Here is a 19,398-nt window from a genome sequence, read left to right on the forward strand (position 1 = left end):
CGCTGACTAGTATTAGCATGTAGCCACACTGAGTGAACAGCTGCTGCTACTGTATAGGCGATGACACTTTGGACTCTTTCTGCATTATTTAAATACTCGAGTGCTGTGTTTAGACACTGTTCCCGTCATATACAAATAGTCCATTAGGTACAAAACTGCGTGCAGTATAGATAGACGGGTCGTATAGGATTTTTATTTGCTTTCAAAAAAGAAAAATGTACATTATACAGACCTATGTGCACAATAAATATCTTTATCATAAATTACCGATAAGAACTATCAAATCTGGTTGTGCAGTATAGGTAGACGGATCGTATTGGATTTTTATTTGCTTTCAAAAAAAAAAAAAAATGTACATAATACAGACCTATGTGCACAATAAATATCATAAATTACCGATAAGAACTATCAAATCTGGTTTCTGTTATCCCAATATGTACATCGACATGATACGTAAATAATGGAGTATTTCAGCTCATGACTTCCCACAGTCCCTGAAGCGTAAATCCATCCCTCAGTTTCTCAATGGCGAGGCCAAGCTCCTCCGAAAAAACGGGCTCGCGGTCTTGTTGCTTGAGGAAACAGAAGCACGTGGTCAAAAATGTTTGACATCGAGTACCTACGAGGGATCATTCATTGAAGACTCAAGTAAAAAGTAGAGTGGGACATTACCTTGTTGCAATCGGCGAAGTATGCCTGTGGGCAAACAATTGAGACGACAACAACAAAAAAAAACGTAAGAAATATAGCTGGAGGGAAGGATACTTATATTCAGAGTTTATAAATTGGATATAAATTTATGAGCTCGGTTTTTAGATTAAAAAGAGCCAGTGTGGCCTCCTGCCTGCCACATTATGGACTGACAGTCTTTTTGTATTTTAACTTTATTCTTTTAGAATACATTTGTGTGTGTTCATGAAGTTGCATGTAGTAGTCAGTGGCTATTCTTGGGAGCTGGAAAACGAAACCACAGTGACCCCCCACCCCCCAAGCAGGCGTGCTGAGAGTGACGAAGACAAACGCAGCCACTCACAGTGAAAGCATCCGTCTGGTCGTCCGGCTCGATTTCCACGTCATCGGGAGGCTGCTCCTGCGTCACTTCTTCCAGTGGCAGCGGCTACAAGTATTGGTAGGACAAACATCACTATGACAACAAGCCGGGGTTTATAATACTTTGGGATTTTTACATCATAGTTGGCTTTTATTTTGGTTTGAATTTTCTTTTATAAATTAAGTTAGTATTAATCCGATTTTAGATGTTTGTTAATTTCTATTATTTTCCCAAATTTTTTTAGTTTTTGTTTAGTTTTATTTATTTATTTATTTTTTATGTAGGCCATATTTGTCAAGTCTAATATTCTCATCTCTTGATATGGTGAAAATTGAGTTTTCTTTCGCCCCAAGTTCTAATTATCAAACTTATTTAAAACAAATAAAAAATTTGTATTCTCTATCTAGTGTATCTGAGTTTTACTTTTTTAACCAAACCACTGAAACTATTTCCCCCGATGATATTCTAATTTAGTGAGACGCACTTGTATGTCGGCGTACCTTTTCTTCCATTTCGTAGTCCACCCCAAAGATGGGGTTGGCCGAGTAGACCTTATGCAGCGAGTTGATTTCTTTCAGAGCATCTTGAAGTTTGTCCACAGGGTCAATCTTGAACCCCAGCACGTAGCCGCCACTCTACAAAAACCCAGTACCGTAGATATTTATTATTTACAAATATAAAACAAAACCAAAAAACAAATATGACTTTAAAGTATCATAAATTTACCTGCCGGGAACTCTCGATCACCAAAGCCAAGCCAAACTTGGAATCTCTTATTCTGATAGACCACTTTTGGAGAGACAGATATAGAAATACACACAAAAAACAGCTTTACATAAAATTCGAGAGAATATGTGACATGAATAAAATGCTATGTGACTTTTAAAACCTGCTCATCTTTTTTGATTATCATGAATGTTTCACAAGATCTGATGCCGTTAGAATGATGCCATTTGTATTAATTTCAATGAAAATCAAATAGGTCTCACAATACACCCTACAAATGAATTCAATTAGGGATCATACATGATTAGATGAAACTGCCAGTGGTTAAATTAAGCCTAATATACGTACAATCTGGAGATAAGGGATGCTGACATTGAAGCTCTCATTCATATTTGCGTGCCATACAATCCGCACATTGGTGACAAAGAAGGTTCCCAGGTTCCCCTAGAAGGTACGCATCATCAAAAAAAAAAAAAATCAACATACATTTGTAGCAAAAGTATCCCTCTGTTCTCACGGCAGGTAGTGGAATTCAAGTTGCAGTATATTTGATGTCATTTACTCTGATGTCAGTCAACGCAGTCCATGAGCACAACGAAACTGTGCGGTCAATACACTGGCAAAGGTTACAAAGAGAATAGCATTGTACAGTCAGACATATTTCAGTATGAAAATAACGTACCTGATCACTGGATAAATTCCAGACGCCATTGATTTTGTCATAGACTTGCTCCCGAGGTAAAAGTCGCAGGTTCTTGTTTTGAATAAGCGCTGCTCGCAGTTTCAGGTCTCGGTACATTTTAGACGTCTCGTAGGCCCTATGTAAAAAAAAAAAAAGAAAAAAAACACACCAAATCATAACTGCGGGACAGTATTTAGTACAACTGTGTTAAGAATTTCCCTTGCTTTGATACCTGTGCACAGCAATGACGGATGTAAAGAGGCGGGGACTTCCTGGCACCAGGTTGGTGAAGATGAACTCAAATCTTGTGTTGTTAGACTTGGTCAGGATGTAGAGGGCCTCGGTTTGCCCTCGAAGTTTCTGGAGGGAAATCAGTGAAGGTCATGACTTTGCATCTTTATCCATCTTCATTTAAATATTATTTCTAAATTATTTATGACCGTGGTGTTCTTACAGAGTTTGCTGTTCTTGTTGTGATGTTAATGATGGAGTTGTATCCCACAGCTGAAAAAACAAAATCACTCTGGCTATTGTTGGAATTTTTTAGATGTGACCACTCAGGTAAGTGAAATAGTCTTTCAGTCTGTTATGGAATACTGTATGAGAGCTTTCTTGTCAGTTGACATGAACTAAAACAAACAAAACAGGTTAAAAAAACACATCATTTGTTTTCTTCGGGCATTTTGGAAATCCTTTTTTTTTTTTTTTTTTTTTTTGCAAAAGTGCAACAAAAATAAAATGTACCTATCTACAAGTAAACACTACATTGCTCATTAACAGCTTTAATTACTCACACAAATTCACTCTGGGCAAGGCCAAAGAATGCCAAATAATTCTCAGGTTTGTCACCAAGAGTCGTCCTACGGAGAAAAAAACCGTCTTTAGATCGATGTCGTGTAATTAGTGACCACCCAAACACAAGTTGTCCTCGTGTTCATCACAAAGCTACCTCGATCTCCGTTATTTCCTTTCGTGTCTTCGATGGAGTCCAAGCAGTCTATCAGTACTTCACCAGGCCGAGTTTTCATCTGCCTGTAGGAAAAATGTAAGTAACATTTCGTTTATTTATTATGTGCACTAAGCAAGCAAGACCATTGAGGGAAATAAATGGATAAATAAATCGAAGTCGACAAGCACGGCCGCCGTCAGATAAGCATTTTGGCTAAGTAAACGAGCAAAGCTAATAAGTAATTGTAACTTACTGTGCGGTTATGTCGAAACGAACATCTCTGTCCTCCCAAAGAGCATCTAAAACGGATGCCATGTTTGAAAAGTGGTCAGACGAGCCTTTCGTTGTGTTATTATCATCGATGATAAAACATGAGTGGTTACTGGCTAAGTAGGAGATTTGCTAATCTGAGAAGCTTCTGCCGAGCTACAGTCTCCAAGGCAACAGACGGCAAGTAAGAAGGGACAAATTATTTTAGTTCACCAACAGATAATGAGAGGCCATATTTTTTCCATTTTGAATTTATTGAATTACTGTTTTATAGAAACATATACTACACAGATAAAGATAGATTAAGAATGCTCCAATGTATTCACAGCAAGTTTGTTTCAAATGTATGTATTTTACAGATCCCAAACATACCCCTTCCATTATTATTATTATTATTATTATTATTATAGAGAATACAAAGTGAAGAGCAGCGGTCTTAAAATTGAACTCTGTGGAACCCCATATGATTAGAGGAGTTGAGCCTGTTTCAAAACTCAGATACATATAAGTAGTTCTTTTTGCTATATAGGATTAGATCTATCAGCAGTTTGTTATAGAGCTATTGAACTCAAGAAATTAATGTCAGGTCACTCATATCTCAAGGCACCACTGTACTGTATCATATGTACAGATCAAAAAATAAATTTTTAGCTTTTGACTTTGTAATTATTATTTTAAGCGGCTAGCTTAAAACAAAAAGAGCTTCAGGCTGACACAGGAACCGTGGACAAAAACAAACAAACAAACAACAGTTTTATTATTTTATGAATAAAAAACATACACACACACACACACACACACACCAAAAAAATACATTTACTTAGTCACACACAGCGCAACTTGTGACACATTTCATGGAGGAAGACATTAATGACAACTTCCATCCATACACTGACTTCTGCTCATGTAACTTAAAAAATAAGTGTCCCTGTATTGCAGCTGCCAATTACACCTTGACAGCAGACATTGAAATAATCTGCCTGGCAGCATCGATTTCAAAGTAAAGCAAATGGCTCAGAGATTTAGAAAAAGCTGTATAGCATCTCTTAGATGTTGGACAATGTCACAGTGGCGGTGAATTCCATTCATTTTTTTATTTTTGGGTTTAATCAGTGATCTCGCCACATTACTTTGATGCAAAAAAAAAAGTCACCACAGATAGATTGTATTGTAAAATGTGTACTTTTCTCCCTTCTCTTTTATCATGCTGGAATTAACACACTACAACAATTAATTAGTCAAGGAACATAAATTGTTTAGCAAATCTACATGATGTTAAAAAACTCGAATACCTGTCTTTAATATAACACAAGTTTTCCTGCATTCATCTTCGGTTTCAAATCGATTGTCATTCCCAGCGCAGCCTCCGTACCAGAACTGTGCGCAAGAATTAGCCTGTTTATCATAATACCAGCGGATGTTGTACGCTCTGCAGGTGCCTTGGTCCAAGCCGAGGTTACAGCGGGGATCGCGAAGTGGAAATTCTGAAGGAGAAAAAAAACAAAAACAAAAACAATCCTTGTGATGAAAAGAAATGCAAAATAAATGAAGTGAGATTAATTTCAGGCAGTACTCACCTTCCGGCAGGACCGGACTCACCACCGGCTGCAGCTGATTCGAGTTTGAGGATGAAGATCCTGCAGTGGAGGTTGATGAGGAGGAGGAGGACGAAGATTTTGATGATAAGACTGCTTCTTTGGAGACAGCGCTTTCCTTCACACGTGACAAACTTGCTGTTTTGTTCACTACAACCACGCTGCCACTGGCCCTCACGTGGGCCCTCAAGTCTAAATCTTCACCGTCCTCGTCTTCTTCAACCTGAGCGAGACCGAAAACCCCCCCCAAAACTATTTCAGTATTTACTTTTTATCTAACATCAGTATTTGTAAATAATTCTGGCAAATGACCTGAATAGGAAGTGGATCAGCACTGATGGGCAGCGTGAAAGTGTCTCCACGGCCGTGGCTGTTGGCACGCCTCACATTTGTGACTTCCTCTTGGTAACCGTTCCCGTTTACCTCATTCTTGGTTGTTCCATAGCCACCGTTGAATCCATTAGAATGCTGGCCGTATCCGTTATTTCCATGAATGCCCACTCCGTTGTTGCCGTTCCAGTGCCCGTTTGCGATGCGATTGTAGATCACGGCACCGTTTTCATCCTCACAGAACTGGCTGATGACTTTAGACTCTAGTGCTGAAAGCACAACATAAAAGATGAAAAAAAATCGTATATCTAACATGCTTCTCCTTTATTGTAAAACGCTATAGCAGTCGATGAACCGATTGTTTAGGATCCTCTTGTGTGAACTTGATTGCTAATTAATCGGTCGTTCAAGCAACTGAGGCAAAAGGACATGCACTACAGTAAACTGCCGCTTATTTGCAGCTCTGCATTTGGGAATTCACCTATTTGATTTTTTTTTTTAAACCTTGGGGAAAAAAAACACTAAGCAATAAAAGTATTTCTATGTTGAAGTTAGTTGAGGAGCTTCATGTGGACAAAAGTAGTGCTTTGCCACCATCTTGTGACACCAATGAACTATGTTGAAATGAGTTGAGATCTCTAGTAAATTATAAACCTTTGAGGTTTATAATGAAGTGTCTTGCGAATTTTCGCGATTCGCGGTAGGGCTGTTTAGATTGTTGTTGTCCCGAGTTAAGTGATTTAAATGCCTTTTCATAACAATTAGCACCACATTCCATTATCACCTGGCAGAGTGTTGAAGTCATCAATAAGGTACATGTGTTCGCTATCAGGGTCAGAGGCAATGAGGTTGAGTTCTCTCAGGAACTCCGCCTGCGTCGGGTCCGAAGAATTGACGATGCCCAGAGCATACATCTCGATATTTGCAGCATGCGCCTCCCTCACGGCGATATCGAGTTTAACAGGCTCTCGCTTGTCCGCCTGACCATCAGTGATGACGATGGCGACCTTCCTGACACCGGGCCGGGCGCTGTAGAAAGCCTCCTGGGTGGCCTTTCTGATGGCGGTGCCAGTGTAGGTGCCCTCGCCCATGTAAGGCATCTTTCGAATGGCCTGCTTCACATCTTGTTTGTTCATGTAGCGGACCAAGTTGAACTCCAAATGGACATCCAGGCTGTAGAGGACAAGGCCGATTCTCGTGGCATTGCGTCCCACGGTGGTCCGGTCCACCAGCCTGGTGACAAAATCTTTGATGATTTCAAAGTTGTCGGGACCGACGCTCTCGGAGCTGTCGATCACAAAGACGAGTTCCATCGGCCTTTCTTTGCACTTGACGCCGCATCCTGACAACGGCAAAACACAGTTTCCACTTGGATAATCACTCACACGTTGCATGCAATGCCAGAAGAGCTCAACAGTATGTGATTCTGAAATCAGAGTCATGGTATCTACATGATACAAACATATACAGGAGTATCCAGTGAAGTTAGTTTGCCCAAAAATTTGACAAGTACTGGTATTTAATCTGAATGAAATATGTGTTTACTGTTTCCTTATCAAATTTATCATTTTGAGAGGAGTCATATTTATATATTTGCAGTATTCCTAATACAGACACATACATTCATTTGACTCACACTTACCACAAATTTCTTTAATCAGCTTAATAATGTCCTCTCTCTGAAAAAAAAAAAAAAAAAAAACGAAACCAAACTGCATTCGAACTAAACCTGTAAAGTTTGTCCGAGCAATCGGAGACGGATGCAGGTGAACTTACTGTAAGGCCCGCGTCTCCTTTTGTTCCTGTTTTTCCCTGTTATTTGATGAAGCGTCAAGAGTTTTAATTGCTTCAACAACTTCAATAAAACATCACAGTTATCTATTTTTTAAAATGTATTATTCACTTTTATCTATTGGATATCATAAGCAAAGTCTATTTTTACATACTGCTTCACCAGGAAGTCCTGGATCTCCCAAATCTCCCTTGGCACCTTTCATTCCCCTCTCACCCTGCGACCCACGGTCACCCTGTATCAACGAAGGATATTTCATCAGATCAGCCGGTCCCATCGAGGAGATGACATATGCAAAGGTCAAAAATAAATAAATGAAGACGCTTACTTTAGCTCCAGGAAAACCATCTCCTCTCGGTCCTCTTGGCCCAGTCATACCTTGGGATCCGGGGTCCCCCTGAAGTTAGATTAGTCGATAAACATTCAGATATAGTGAGTCCTAAATCCTATAAGTAAGTGGGATGCGAACTGGTGGTGATGTTTACCTTTGGTCCTTGAATACCCTCTCCTGGTGCTCCATTTGGACCAGGAGGTCCTGCCCTGCCAACATTACCCTTGGAACACATTTTAAAAGAAAACCATGATCAATAATTCATGTTCCAGTGTTTATCCGGACCAGAAATGGCCGTTGCCAAAGAACGTGCCGAAAGAACAAGCACATCACAACAATCTTTGTTCAGAATTGGTCATGAAATGTCCTTTAAAATCATATTTTCAGTGTGTAAACTTTAAGCAAATCGCACAGTTTGACGGAAATATGCTTGAAATAATCTAGTGATGGTCTCACTGGAGGTCCTTGTATTCCTTCTCCAGGTGGGCCGGGCAAACCTGGCAATCCTCGAAAGCCAATGTCACCCTGGAATAGACACGACAAACTGATTTAAAGTCATCCTTCAAACATAACGTGAAACCATGTCAAATGGTCAATGTATAAAGTGAAACCTTTGGTCCGGGAATTCCTATTCCTTCTGGGCCCGGCTCTCCTGGTAAACCTGGAAATCCTGGGGGGCCCTTGAAAAGAAATATGTCTTGTTGTTAGCGATATCAAAGGCGGGCTAAAAGTGTTAACGTCCCGGTCGACGGTTTTACAAACCAAAGGTCCTGGACCGCCTTCGCCTTTTGGACCGGGTGGACCATGTGGACCGGTATTACCTCGATCTCCCTGATGGAACAAAACCCAGTTGAGATGATATGAAGAACACAATGCTGATGTGTTTCAGTCATTTCGTAAAACACAAATACCTTTGGACCTGGAAGTCCAAGGCCTGTTTCCCCAATCGGTCCAGGGGGACCAGTAGGACCTAGATCCCCCTGGAGACAAGAAATTGAAACCATAGCGACGATTACTTTAAGTAATGTATTTCACTGCATTTGAAGAGCAAACAACCGGCGCTTCAAGATGTGTCCAGGACAGATTGATGAATAAACAATCAGTTATTCACCTTTGGACCAGTTATGGATCGTCCCGGCTGCCCCGGAATGCCTTGGTGTCCTGGTACCCCACGTTCACCCTAGCAAGTATTTGGTAAAGGATACTGAGCTCATTTGTATTTTGAAGTAGTTTGCATTATTCTGCCATAAACTTCTTCATCTTAAACATTTAATTCATGATACATTGATTCCGTACCTTTGGACCAGAGGGTCCTGAGATTCCAGGAGGTCCATGTAAGCCACGGATGCCCCTCAAACCCTGGTCCCCCTTGGAAGGAGTACCACACATTGTGTTACTGTTCTGTGCTGCGATTTAACATGCTAAGTACCAAAACCAAAATACAAACCTTCTCTCCTTGAGTGCCAATACCCGGAAGTCCCTCAGAACCTCTTGAACCGGGCAACCCAGGCTCCCCCTATAAGTGAGAAGAGTAGATCAGATGCAGAGACTTTTTCGGTAGTTTGGTTAAAACCAGAGTCGGTGTAAGGTTCCGTACCTTCTGCCCCGGTGCCCCGTCCTCTCCTGGAAGACCAGGCAACCCACCTAAGCCAGCAGATCCGGGTTCTCCCTTATGTCATTTCAAAGAAATCATTCCACAATAGATGGATGCATCACATTGATACGTGCAGCTAAATAATATCATCGTCTTTTCATTAGCAAGAAGATTTTGAAAGAGGAGTTGTCTCACCTTTGGACCAGCTTCACCAATACCTCTCTCTCCTGGCGATCCCTGCTCTCCAGGTAAGCCTTGATCCCCCTCGAGAAAGAAACAGAAAGTTGGTCCTCAAAAATACAAAGGATGTATTTATCGTTGATGTATTTGGATATTTATGTCACGTACTGACGGATGCTTTTCGAGAGCTGTTTCCACAAACCTTTGGTCCAGGCAAACCCTCTCCTGGAAGCCCTCTTACACCCGGTGGACCCCTTGGACCCTCAATTCCCTGTACAGTCATCAAGGCTCATTTCAGTAATCCCAACTGCTAAGTGCACGCGTTAGGGTGTGAAGTGACCAAAATGTAAATTGGTTTGCTGACCTTTTCTCCCTGTATGCCCACTCCTGTCAGCCCAGTGGGCCCTGGGGGACCTGGAGGCCCCAGTTCACCCTGGAAGGAAAGCATCAAAGTCATAGAATGGAGCAGATAAGTGAAAGAACCCTTCAAATGGTGAAACAAGCATGAAGTTTGGAACAGATACTTTTCAAATATCACTCTTTTCAAAAAATACCCGCTGGCCACGCAAAATCCCAAGATGGTGGCCCCAAAATCCAAGATGTCCGCCCAAATATGAGTTTTTCCCTTTATATCTCGAAATGTCTTAATTTTAGAGACCCATCAATAAAATTCTTCACAGAATGATACAATAATGACAATTGACTTGCCCGTTCTCCTTTAATTCCCGCACCCTGTTGTCCTCTTGATCCCCTCGGTCCCGGGAGCCCTCGATCCCCCTACGGAGCAAAATCAGGCCGTGTTAGTTACATCAGAACCACTTGATGTTTATTGGGTCCTTGCCAAGTTTGTATTGTTCTTCGGTGAGACACTTAAGAAGAGGAGCGTGTTGGCTCCTGTTAGCCACTTCATTCAGATGATCCAACCTGAAAGGAATGGAAGTTAGTATTTCTTTTTCCTTTCATACCATCTCCTGTCGAGATGATTCCCCTCCAGTGGGCTTTTTCCAATACCTTTTAAAATGTAGACCGAAAGAATAGGCAGCTTGGAGTTTGTGTCATGAAATGCAATTTATTACATTTGGATGCGTGGGTGGCTTATTAGCGGATTGTTAGCTCTGCAGAAGAGTTATTTATACCAGTAGCACCCAGCCCAGGAAGTTTGGCTTTGGTCAAACAGACGTGTACTCGCTTGATGACATTTCAAATGTTATTTCACACAGGTTTGTCAATACCTACAGTAAATGAATTTGAATAAAGAAAAAAAAACACAGTTGCTGAATAATGAGGTTGTACCATTCACGGCAGATGCGAGATGTCACATCTCAGCAAATCTCAAGATACTTCAGCATATCTTCGAAACGTAATAATACCATACCTTTGGGCCAGGAAGGCCCTCACCAGTCGGTCCCTTTTCCCCTTGAACACCTTGTGGCCCTTGAGGTCCCTGTGAAAAAAAGACATTGCTCATATCGGACAGAGAGCATTGGTTTAAAAAAAATTGCTGTGACAATAATATAAATGGACAATTCATTCAAGAGAAGAACTTACTGGTGGACCATGTGCACCAATGCCTGCAGGACCAGGAGGACCTGGGCGTCCCTGGAATCCCATGTCACCCTAGAAAAATTCGGTAACAGGATGTATTAACACACACGCAAATGCAAAAGACACACCGTTGGGAAAAAAAAAAGAATGAGGCAAAAGATTAGTCTTTCTGCATACTTTTGGTCCAGGCATCCCAATGCCAGTTTCTCCCTGAATACCTGGAGGGCCGGGTGGTCCACGTTCCCCCTGTCATCAAAATATCGGGTTATCAGTTGTCTCCTCGCAAGTCAGGACATGTTTTGAGCTCAATCTGTCAGTTTCACTCAAGTTACAATGTCTAAGCATATATGTAACCTTGAGACAGAAAAGGTCTGTCAGTGCATAAAAAGATAAAATGCTGCTGACATCTACAACATTGGACAAAAAAAAAAAAAAAAAACCAACGACCGGTATTGCTGTACATGCATTTTGCACAGACATTAAATTTCACCCTGTGGCATGTTATAGACACTATGGAAGCTCTTTTGTAGTTGGATTACATTCTACATCGTAATTATGCCGCATCGTTACCCAGCCAATATGTGACACTTGCAATCCAACCCATTGTTAATAATTACACAATTTGTGCGTAGAGATTAATTCATTGGGGCTCCTCCCGCTGTGAGCGACTTGGCCACCGAGGGGCAGTATAACACAGTCCCGCAGACATAAACGAAGAAGAGTTTCACAACTACTAGAAGTTACTTATCAGTAAACTGCAGTGATATTACAGTTGTTTTTTTGTTGAGGATAAAGAATATATGCATGTGAGTGTGCCTTGTTTTAAATAAGCAACATGTAATTTTCTTAGGTTTTTTTTTTTTTTTTTGGTTTACTTTGACAGGACACTTCAACTGGAAGGGGTATTAAGCATCTTGAAGCCTCTTCTTTTGAAGAATTGTTCACTAGCTGCCAAGCTGCTATTTGTTGTGAAGTCACTTAAATTCATTGTCACCTTACAGTGTACATCAAATTTTTGTGTGTCAAAGCAAAAATTGTCCAAACACCTCATCCCTTGAAAAATTCATCAGTCAGGTGGCTCTCAAGGCCCCGCTGTCTATCCAACCCAAACTACATCAATACGCAGCAGCATGATTTACGCCTGTGGAAATACTGTACACATGTCCTCACATGAGAACATATCCTGTAGTCGGTTACTGCATGTTATACATAAAATAAACACTGCTGTTGGCACTTCCTGAGTTTAGATTTTAAAAGCTGGATACAATCCAAGATGAGCGATTCCATTCTGATGGTTCATTCTTTCGCTATTATAATAATAAAGGGGAACGTCAACAAATCCTTGCTCAGGGGTCTTTTCCGGGGCAATCGTCTTCCTGTGGTGCACGTTAACACGCGGCGGTGGTATAATTTCAGCCTGTTGTTAAAAGTGATGATCAAGGAAATTGCGAGGTAGCAGAAGGTGTGCTTAAAAAAAATATAAGAAAAAAAAGGAAAGATGCTAACCTGCTTTCCCTGCGGGCCCTCTGGCCCAATGTCTCCATGTGGTCCCGGTAGCCCCTGGACACAAATAACATCCAATTAAAAACACAAGTGTGTGCATCTGATTTGGTACGTTTGAATGAGAGGGAAGGTTGACATGTTTGAGAAGCGGGTTAAAAGTCAACAGATAATAGTTGATGTAATATCCTTACATAGTTATAGAGTCGTTGATCTATGCATTGTCTTGAATTAAAAATATTATTTACATTTCTTACTTGTTCTTCATACTCATTCAATAGAAGAAAAAAGGGATCGAAAATCATCTTTACAAGATTATTATCATATAGGTTGACTTGCTCGTCAGTATTTACCAACCTGCAGTCCTCTAAGTCCTCTTCCACCAATCAAACCCTCAGGACCCTGCAACAGGTCACATAATGATAAAAGACACATAAATATTGGAAATTAAAATGGATACATTCTAATTTGTTATTCACGTTGTCGTACCCTGTCTCCTTTGATTCCCGGAGTGCCGCACTCTCCCCGTTCTCCCTGCGGATAGATAGCCAAGTTCATGCCCATGCGGTCTTGAACTGCGTTTTCGAAAATGATCAGTCATCTGTTATCCCCATCACTTGCCTGTTCTCCTTTGTAACCCAATTTTCCCTGTAAATAGATTTGATTATTAGCTATTAAAGTGTCAGATACATTAAAACTGTGCAGATTTTAATCAAATGTGTGGCATAGTTACCTCAGCGCCATCTCGCCCGGGTATACCACTTATTCCAGCTTCACCCTGTAATGTCACCATGATATTAAGTCATTATATCAGTAGAATATTGTATTTTTTTGGACTATAAGTCACTCTTTTTTCCCATAATTTGGCTGGTTCTGCAACCTATACTCAGGTGGGCTTGTATATATTGGAATTTGAGCTCGAAATTCCCTGTTCCCTAATCGTGTTGACCTCGGTTCACGAGTTCCGATTGGATATCGAAACTTCCCCTTCTAAGTACGGAAAAGTTTTTCTTTTGAGTTTAAAATGGCTTACCTTAACTAGAATCTTGACGCAATAACCAACCAGGATTCTACCATTGGCCGCAATGCGACGTGAGATTCTTGTTAAGGTAAGCCATTTTAAATTAAAAAGAAAAACTGTTTCCATAGTTAAAAGCAGACGTTTCACATCCATCCAGAACTCGTTCGCTGCAGTCAACATGATTAGGGATCGGGGATTTTGGTTGCCAGTCCGAGCTCTACTCTTTCGTGGTTTCATTTTTGTTAAATTGCCCCCCAAAATGCCACCTACACTCCAGAATGACTTACCCATGTTTTTTCCTTCTTCGTGATGCATGTTTTTGACTGGTGCAACTTATACTCCGGCGCAACTTATAAAAATACGGTTGTGTTAAGACAGATTTTGTCATTTTAGAGTAAATGAATCAAACAGCATGATCTCTATTGTTAGGTTAAGCCAGAACGTGATTGGATGCAGGTTTTGAAAAGACAGAAAGTTTGTCCAAATGACTCTGCTTGGCTTAACATCATTTTTTCCCCTGTTGGGACAGCAGTGTTTGAAAAAAGTGTATACGGGTACCTAATATTCTGAAACCTGGAGAACACGGTATACACTGGAATAATTGTCCTCTGTAATTTGGGAAATATTTTCACACCCATTTCCCAGTGTTGAGGAAATAACTTGTTTCAAACTGGAAAATGGATCTCAGGTGTGCAACCCTTAAAAAGGTATAAATAACTTTTTAAATGCTTGTCAGTGAAGAGGGTCAAGCCATGCGTGTGAGGGGGCGCACACCTTTTGTCCTTTTAGCCCGGGGGCTCCATCTTCTCCTGGACGACCTTTCTTTCCCTGAAGAAGCAAACAGAATCACACTTCGGGATTTGGCAGCTCGCTTGATTGTAATAAATTCCCTTCTAGCCATGTAAAGAAAAAAAAATACACTTTAGGCAGGCTGAGACACCAAGACAGACAAGCGGGGGGGGAGTACCTGCACTTATGCATGACACCATGAGTCACTTCGAGATGACGTCTGGAGCATAAATAGGGCATGAGTGGTCTCGCCCTCTGGGGGCGGGGGTCAATGCGTCGAAACGCACCTGGATGCATGACAGTTGCTATCCTCCAGACATTTGTTGGTTCGTGACCATTAAACCAATAAGAGCAATTATGAGAGCAGCCTTGTCTGAACGGAAGAATTTCAAGAATCTCTCTCTGGAGAATGCACCTGGTTAATGGTCGCGCAACTGTCTGTCAGCAGCCGGTGAGTGTTTGCCAGAGAGTTTGCATAAGCATCTCCATGTGCGTGCGCAAGTGCAGGGTTAAGAAAATCCAGTGCGATCATGCACAAAGGAAACTTTTACTGTATAGGATTCCACATGCTGATGTCAAGGATACAGGTATGGGCATGAAAAAAAAATGCCTCATTCGAGTGACCAAAAAACGGTTTCATTTCAGTTAGACATATTTACATGTATATATGCGCACACACGCACACACATTTATTGCTCGTGTTTGTGGGAACAAGACTATGAAAAAATAATGGCATGTTCATTTGCAATTGCAAACGTGAAGGGGTGGGGGTGGGGGGGATTATTTTTACAAACCAGCCCTACTTTTATCTTCTTGGGTATTTTAAAGACGATCATGCCTCATTCTGATACTGTAGGAGGTATTTTTTTTTGTCATTATTTTGGTTGTAAATTACAGTTGTTTGGACCTGTCATCGATGATACAGAGAGGTGTTTCTAATGTTTTGCCCTTCTCATGTGCAAAATATGCTTATCAAAATATAATCCTCCTTCCGACAGTATCAATCAAAATTCAGCATTTTTGTCTTTCAAGGCAGGATTTGTGATACACTTCCTCCATTGTATCTCAGACTGTGCAGATGGATCTGATGAAGTGAAAGGAGGCACATGTCGCTTTTGAAAAATGCGTACAAGTTATACAAAGGGAGCATTTAACATGATTGTTTGAATGTGTGCAATTGACATTCACACAAGAGATTAGGAAAAAAAAACTGTCTTGGAGGCATGTCGACTTCTGACACTTGAAAAGAAGTTGCTACTCACCGCAGGCCCACTGAGGCCCCTCTCGCCTTTCTCGCAGGCACAGTTCTGAGCCAGAGGGCACTGAGAAAAAAAGAGAGGAGATACGTCATGTTAGCTTTTGAATCAGTGTAGTATTTATGATTCGGCCAAATTTCAATGAGTAAGTGTATGTTGCTTCCAAGTGAAGCAATACTTACTCCTTCATCAGCGAGGTCAGTCTGCAAATAAAAGCAAACATCATTAAAATTGCATTCCTATTCATGTTCATTTCTGGTTACCTGTATTAAGATAATGGTCACGGAATTATTTCTGTTGCTGAAATTCAGCAAAAGCAGCATACAGCAGATTTTTTTGTTTAAACAAACAAACAATAAATGAAAAAAAAATATGTAGTAAGAAAGTGATTTGTGACTTTAACAAAACGCTAAATGTGAATTGAAATGTATATTAAAATATAAAATATTAGACATTATAAGAGGCAGGACGCTGGTCGACTGGTTAACATCTCCACCTCACACCAGAGAGGCGCAGGGTTTGATTCCGGTTCCGGGCTTCCTGTGTGGAGTTTGGATGTTCTCCCTGTGCCTGCGTGGGTTTTCTCCGGGTAGCCCGATTTCCTCCCACATTCCAAAAACATGCATGGCAGGCTAATGGAACACTCTAAAAGGGTGCCTGGGTGTGATTATGAGCGCGAATGATTGGTCGTCTATGTGTGCCCTGCGATTGGTCGGCAACCAGTTCAGGGTGTCCCCCACCTACTGCCCGAAGACAGCTGGGATAGGCTCCAGCACACCCGCGACCATTGTGAGGATAAGTGGATTAGAAAATGAATGGATACACACTATAAGAACATGAAAATGTCAAACTATATACAAAACGGAAAAAAGAACCTTAAAATCGCAGTAATTATTCTTTGATTTGTTTTTCTGTCCGTCCAGTAAATATACAAGCCTCCTGTGAGTAAATAATTGCCTTCAAAGACAACGCCGGATACTCACAATCTTTGTAGCCATTTTTTCAACAATGTCTTTGTCCTGCAAATTGTGGAGGAAGTCGGAAGTGGGAGAGCTGGCGAGGAGGCGGAGCTGAGCCACGTTGGAGGGCTCGTTGGCCGTCCTGGTAATGCCCAGAGTGAAGAACTTGACCCCCTGGTTCTTGACCTCAGCAACTGCAGAGAAAATATCCGGGTTCCTCGGGTGCGAGGAGCCATCGGTGAGGAGCACAGCTACTTTAATGCTGCCCGGGCTGGACTCCTCTTGGTAGATCTTGGTCATGTTGGTGATGGCGTAGGTGGTGTAGGTGCCATGGCCGATGTAAACGATGGGAGCGATGCGGTTCTTGAAGTTCTCCGTGCCCCTCCAGTCGTTAAATCGTTGCTCTGTGATGACTGTACTGCTGTACTGGAGCAGGGCCACCCTCAGACTCAAGCTGCGCCCTGTCGCCAGTTTCAAGCCTTTGAGTCGATCCACCAAGTTCATCGTAAACTGCTTCTCCTGCTCGTGGTTGTCTTTGGCACTCTCGGAGCTATCCAAGAGAAAGGCGAGCTCCAAGCTACAGTCCTCATCGATGATGGCTGCATGAAGAAACAAGAAGGGTCTGTTTAAACACTTTTGACTCATGGTTATGTGACCAAATTAGGTTCCTTAAACCATCCATCCATTCTGCGATCTGCTTATCCTCACAAGGGTCGCGGTGGGTGCTGGAGCCTATCCCAGCTGGCTTGGGGCAGTAGGCGGGGGGACACCCTGAACTGGTTGCCAGCCAATCGCAGGGCACACAGAGACGAACAACCATCCGCACTCACACACCGAGGGACAATTTAAAGCGTTCAATCAGCCTGCCATGCATGTTTTTGGAATGTGGGAGGAAACCGGAGTACCCGGAGAAAACCCACACAGACCCAGAGCTGGATTTGAACCCGGTACGTCTGCACTATGAGGTTCACGAGCTAACCACTGGGCCGCCCGTTCCTTAAACCAGTGAATCTCTAAAACTAGTAGCGTGCCATGAGCAAAAACATTTTTTTTTAATTTACCGTAATCGGAGTGTGAATGTCAAACAGACAAAAATATAAAATGGGAATGCGCAAATGCAAATATTGGACAACCAAATGGAAAACAATCAAACGTTAGCAATTATAAATGAAATATTTATTGAAGGTAAAACCATGGCAAAATCAAAGCCACAATAGTGTTGAATTCAAGTAACTTTTTTTGTTTACACTTGAAACAGCACATGATGGAGTTCTTGTCAGCTGAAATGTCAACCATTTTCAACCAATAGATCACACAAGCAATTATGGAAAGATAAAAAAATAAAAGTACTATGTGCAATGTACCGTAAATCAATTTAATGGAGTAAACGTACTATTTGTTCTTCACAAAATAATCAAGTGAAAGTTAAAAATATGTCACTTCGAAACTACTCTGACAAATAAAATGCATCCAAATCGTTACTGAAGTAAATGTCATGGCGTAAATGGAGCACGCTACGACCTACTCTGGCTGTCAGAGATCATCAAAGGCGCTCCTTCATTCTCACCAAAATTATTATTTACTCACAAAAAATATTGTATCTTTGTTGATCTATCTACAGCAATGACATATCGCGACAGGCAGAAGAATTAAGAACATTTTTGTAAGGTGACAACGAATATGGTCGACACATTTATTTTGCTTACCTTGCCCATCATAAATATTCGCAGCCATTGTTTTGGTCCGAGATTTGGCTCTTCTGTCATCATGCAAATCTTGAGCCCAGACGCAAGCCAGCGCTGCGGCCAACAGCACTGATTCCAAGGAGAGGAACATAGTTGTCTCGACTACAAATAAAAAGAATGGCACGTCAAGGACAAACTAAATGCATGCCATTGGAAAGCGTCGACAGAGAAACAAACTTCACTGTTCAACCTACTTTGAGATGTTGCGGTATTTCAATGTGCTGTTTGGACCTGCAGCACTATTCACGTTGCACAAAGAGCACCGGCGCTCTCATTTACCATCCATCAGCAGCAACAGCGATGTCGTCCTTCTCGAAAGCAGAGTCAGACAACCTGAGTATGCACACCTTTTTTATAAGGAAGGAACCACCCAACCAATTCAATGGATTCTTGCTCATGCAGACTCCCCTTTCTTGCCTCAGGGGGACAAGAAAGCAGTTTAGTTTCTGGAACATTGCGTGGAAAAAAAAAAACAAATGTGAAAATGTGATACTTTCTCACTGCACACTTTCAATGAGCGCCAATACAAGAGACATATTTACAAATTGATCGATGCTGTCATACAAGTACATGCGTCATTGCGGGAATCGTTGGTGATGCATTTTTGGCTTACCACTTGCTCACCCATCCGTCAGTTTTCTATTGCAGTTGCCATCTTGTTCTTAGTTGAGTCACAGGTGAGCTGGAGCTTATCCCAGCTATCCCCGAATTGGTTGCCAGCCAATTGCAGGGCCTTTTGTCACTTTGCAAGGGGGAAAATATTGTAAACATCTCTCAGTATTACGCAATGTAGTTCTACGCGAATGCAAACTACCGGTACATGCTTTTATCATACAGACATACTCAGTAGTAACATACACATATGTTGTCTAAAACAATAAAAATGTTTGAACGACTGTTTTGAAACAAGAATATCCAAAAAGTAAAATGATAGTCATGTAATAAATGCAAGCATACATTCCTCAGCTGTGGCACACTTAAGGTTAAGAGGCCAACCTGGCAATGACCTGGTTACCTTTGCACTGAAACCAGAACAGTCCACAAAAAAAATGGGTGCAAAGAGTAAAAACCAAACCAATTCAA

The 19,398-nt window shown here is 41.4% G+C and overlaps 2 protein-coding genes across 2 annotated transcripts; both read right to left on the minus strand.

The window, feature by feature from the left end:
* Positions 1-337: 337 nt before the first annotated feature.
* Positions 338-3,866, minus strand: bbs5 (Bardet-Biedl syndrome 5). The gene is made up of 12 exons (XM_019877283.1): positions 3,662-3,866; positions 3,409-3,491; positions 3,254-3,319; positions 2,914-2,963; positions 2,692-2,819; positions 2,460-2,595; positions 2,126-2,221; positions 1,778-1,840; positions 1,552-1,686; positions 1,034-1,117; positions 673-696; positions 338-572 (listed from the first exon to the last, which is right to left on the minus strand). The coding sequence occupies exons 1-12, from the start codon at positions 3,721-3,723 to the stop codon at positions 471-473; spliced, it is 1,029 nt and encodes a 342-aa protein (XP_019732842.1). The 5' UTR covers positions 3,724-3,866; the 3' UTR covers positions 338-470.
* A 907-nt stretch (positions 3,867-4,773) lies between these two features.
* col28a2a (collagen, type XXVIII, alpha 2a) lies at positions 4,774-18,672 on the minus strand. Its single transcript, XM_019876560.1, has 35 exons — positions 18,510-18,672; positions 18,277-18,417; positions 16,595-17,169; positions 15,794-15,814; positions 15,618-15,677; positions 14,341-14,394; positions 13,279-13,323; positions 13,167-13,193; positions 13,035-13,079; positions 12,903-12,947; positions 12,552-12,605; positions 11,223-11,291; positions 11,049-11,117; positions 10,876-10,944; positions 10,209-10,277; positions 9,865-9,933; positions 9,703-9,771; positions 9,516-9,584; positions 9,324-9,395; positions 9,174-9,242; positions 9,023-9,094; positions 8,838-8,906; positions 8,638-8,706; positions 8,489-8,557; positions 8,338-8,406; positions 8,183-8,251; positions 7,881-7,949; positions 7,724-7,792; positions 7,550-7,630; positions 7,380-7,415; positions 7,246-7,282; positions 6,388-6,945; positions 5,586-5,872; positions 5,256-5,496; positions 4,774-5,162 (listed from the first exon to the last, which is right to left on the minus strand). Exons 2-35 carry the CDS (start codon positions 18,404-18,406, stop codon positions 4,954-4,956), a joined length of 3,684 nt encoding a protein of 1,227 aa, XP_019732119.1. The 5' UTR covers positions 18,407-18,417; positions 18,510-18,672; the 3' UTR covers positions 4,774-4,953.
* Between the last annotated feature and the right edge of the window lie 726 nt (positions 18,673-19,398).

The sequence above is a fragment of the Hippocampus comes genome, unplaced genomic scaffold (assembly GCF_001891065.2).
Source record: "Hippocampus comes isolate QL1 unplaced genomic scaffold, H_comes_QL1_v1.1 scaffold539, whole genome shotgun sequence".
Lineage (NCBI taxonomy): Eukaryota > Metazoa > Chordata > Actinopteri > Syngnathiformes > Syngnathidae > Hippocampus > Hippocampus comes.

Excerpts from the sequence above, each read along its gene's own strand:
- bbs5 (XM_019877283.1), bottom strand. The coding sequence starts at position 3,723 with ATGGCATCCGTTTTAGATGCTCTTTGGGAGGACAGAGATGTTCGTTTC. Across the intron at positions 3,320-3,408 it reads AGGAAATAACGGAGATCGAG|GACGACTCTTGGTGACAAAC; the intron begins GTAGCTTTGTGA and ends TTTTCTCCGTAG. Across the intron at positions 1,687-1,777 it reads TGATCGAGAGTTCCCGGCAG|AGTGGCGGCTACGTGCTGGG; the intron begins GTAAATTTATGA and ends GGGTTTTTGTAG.
- col28a2a (XM_019876560.1), bottom strand. The coding sequence starts at position 18,406 with ATGTTCCTCTCCTTGGAATCAGTGCTGTTGGCCGCAGCGCTGGCTTGC. Across the intron at positions 9,585-9,702 it reads AGGGTTTGCCTGGACCAAAG|GGGGATCAAGGCTTACCTGG; the intron begins GTTTGTGGAAAC and ends TTCTTTCTCGAG. Across the intron at positions 8,407-8,488 it reads AAGGCGGTCCAGGACCTTTG|GGCCCCCCAGGATTTCCAGG; the intron begins GTTTGTAAAACC and ends TTTCTTTTCAAG.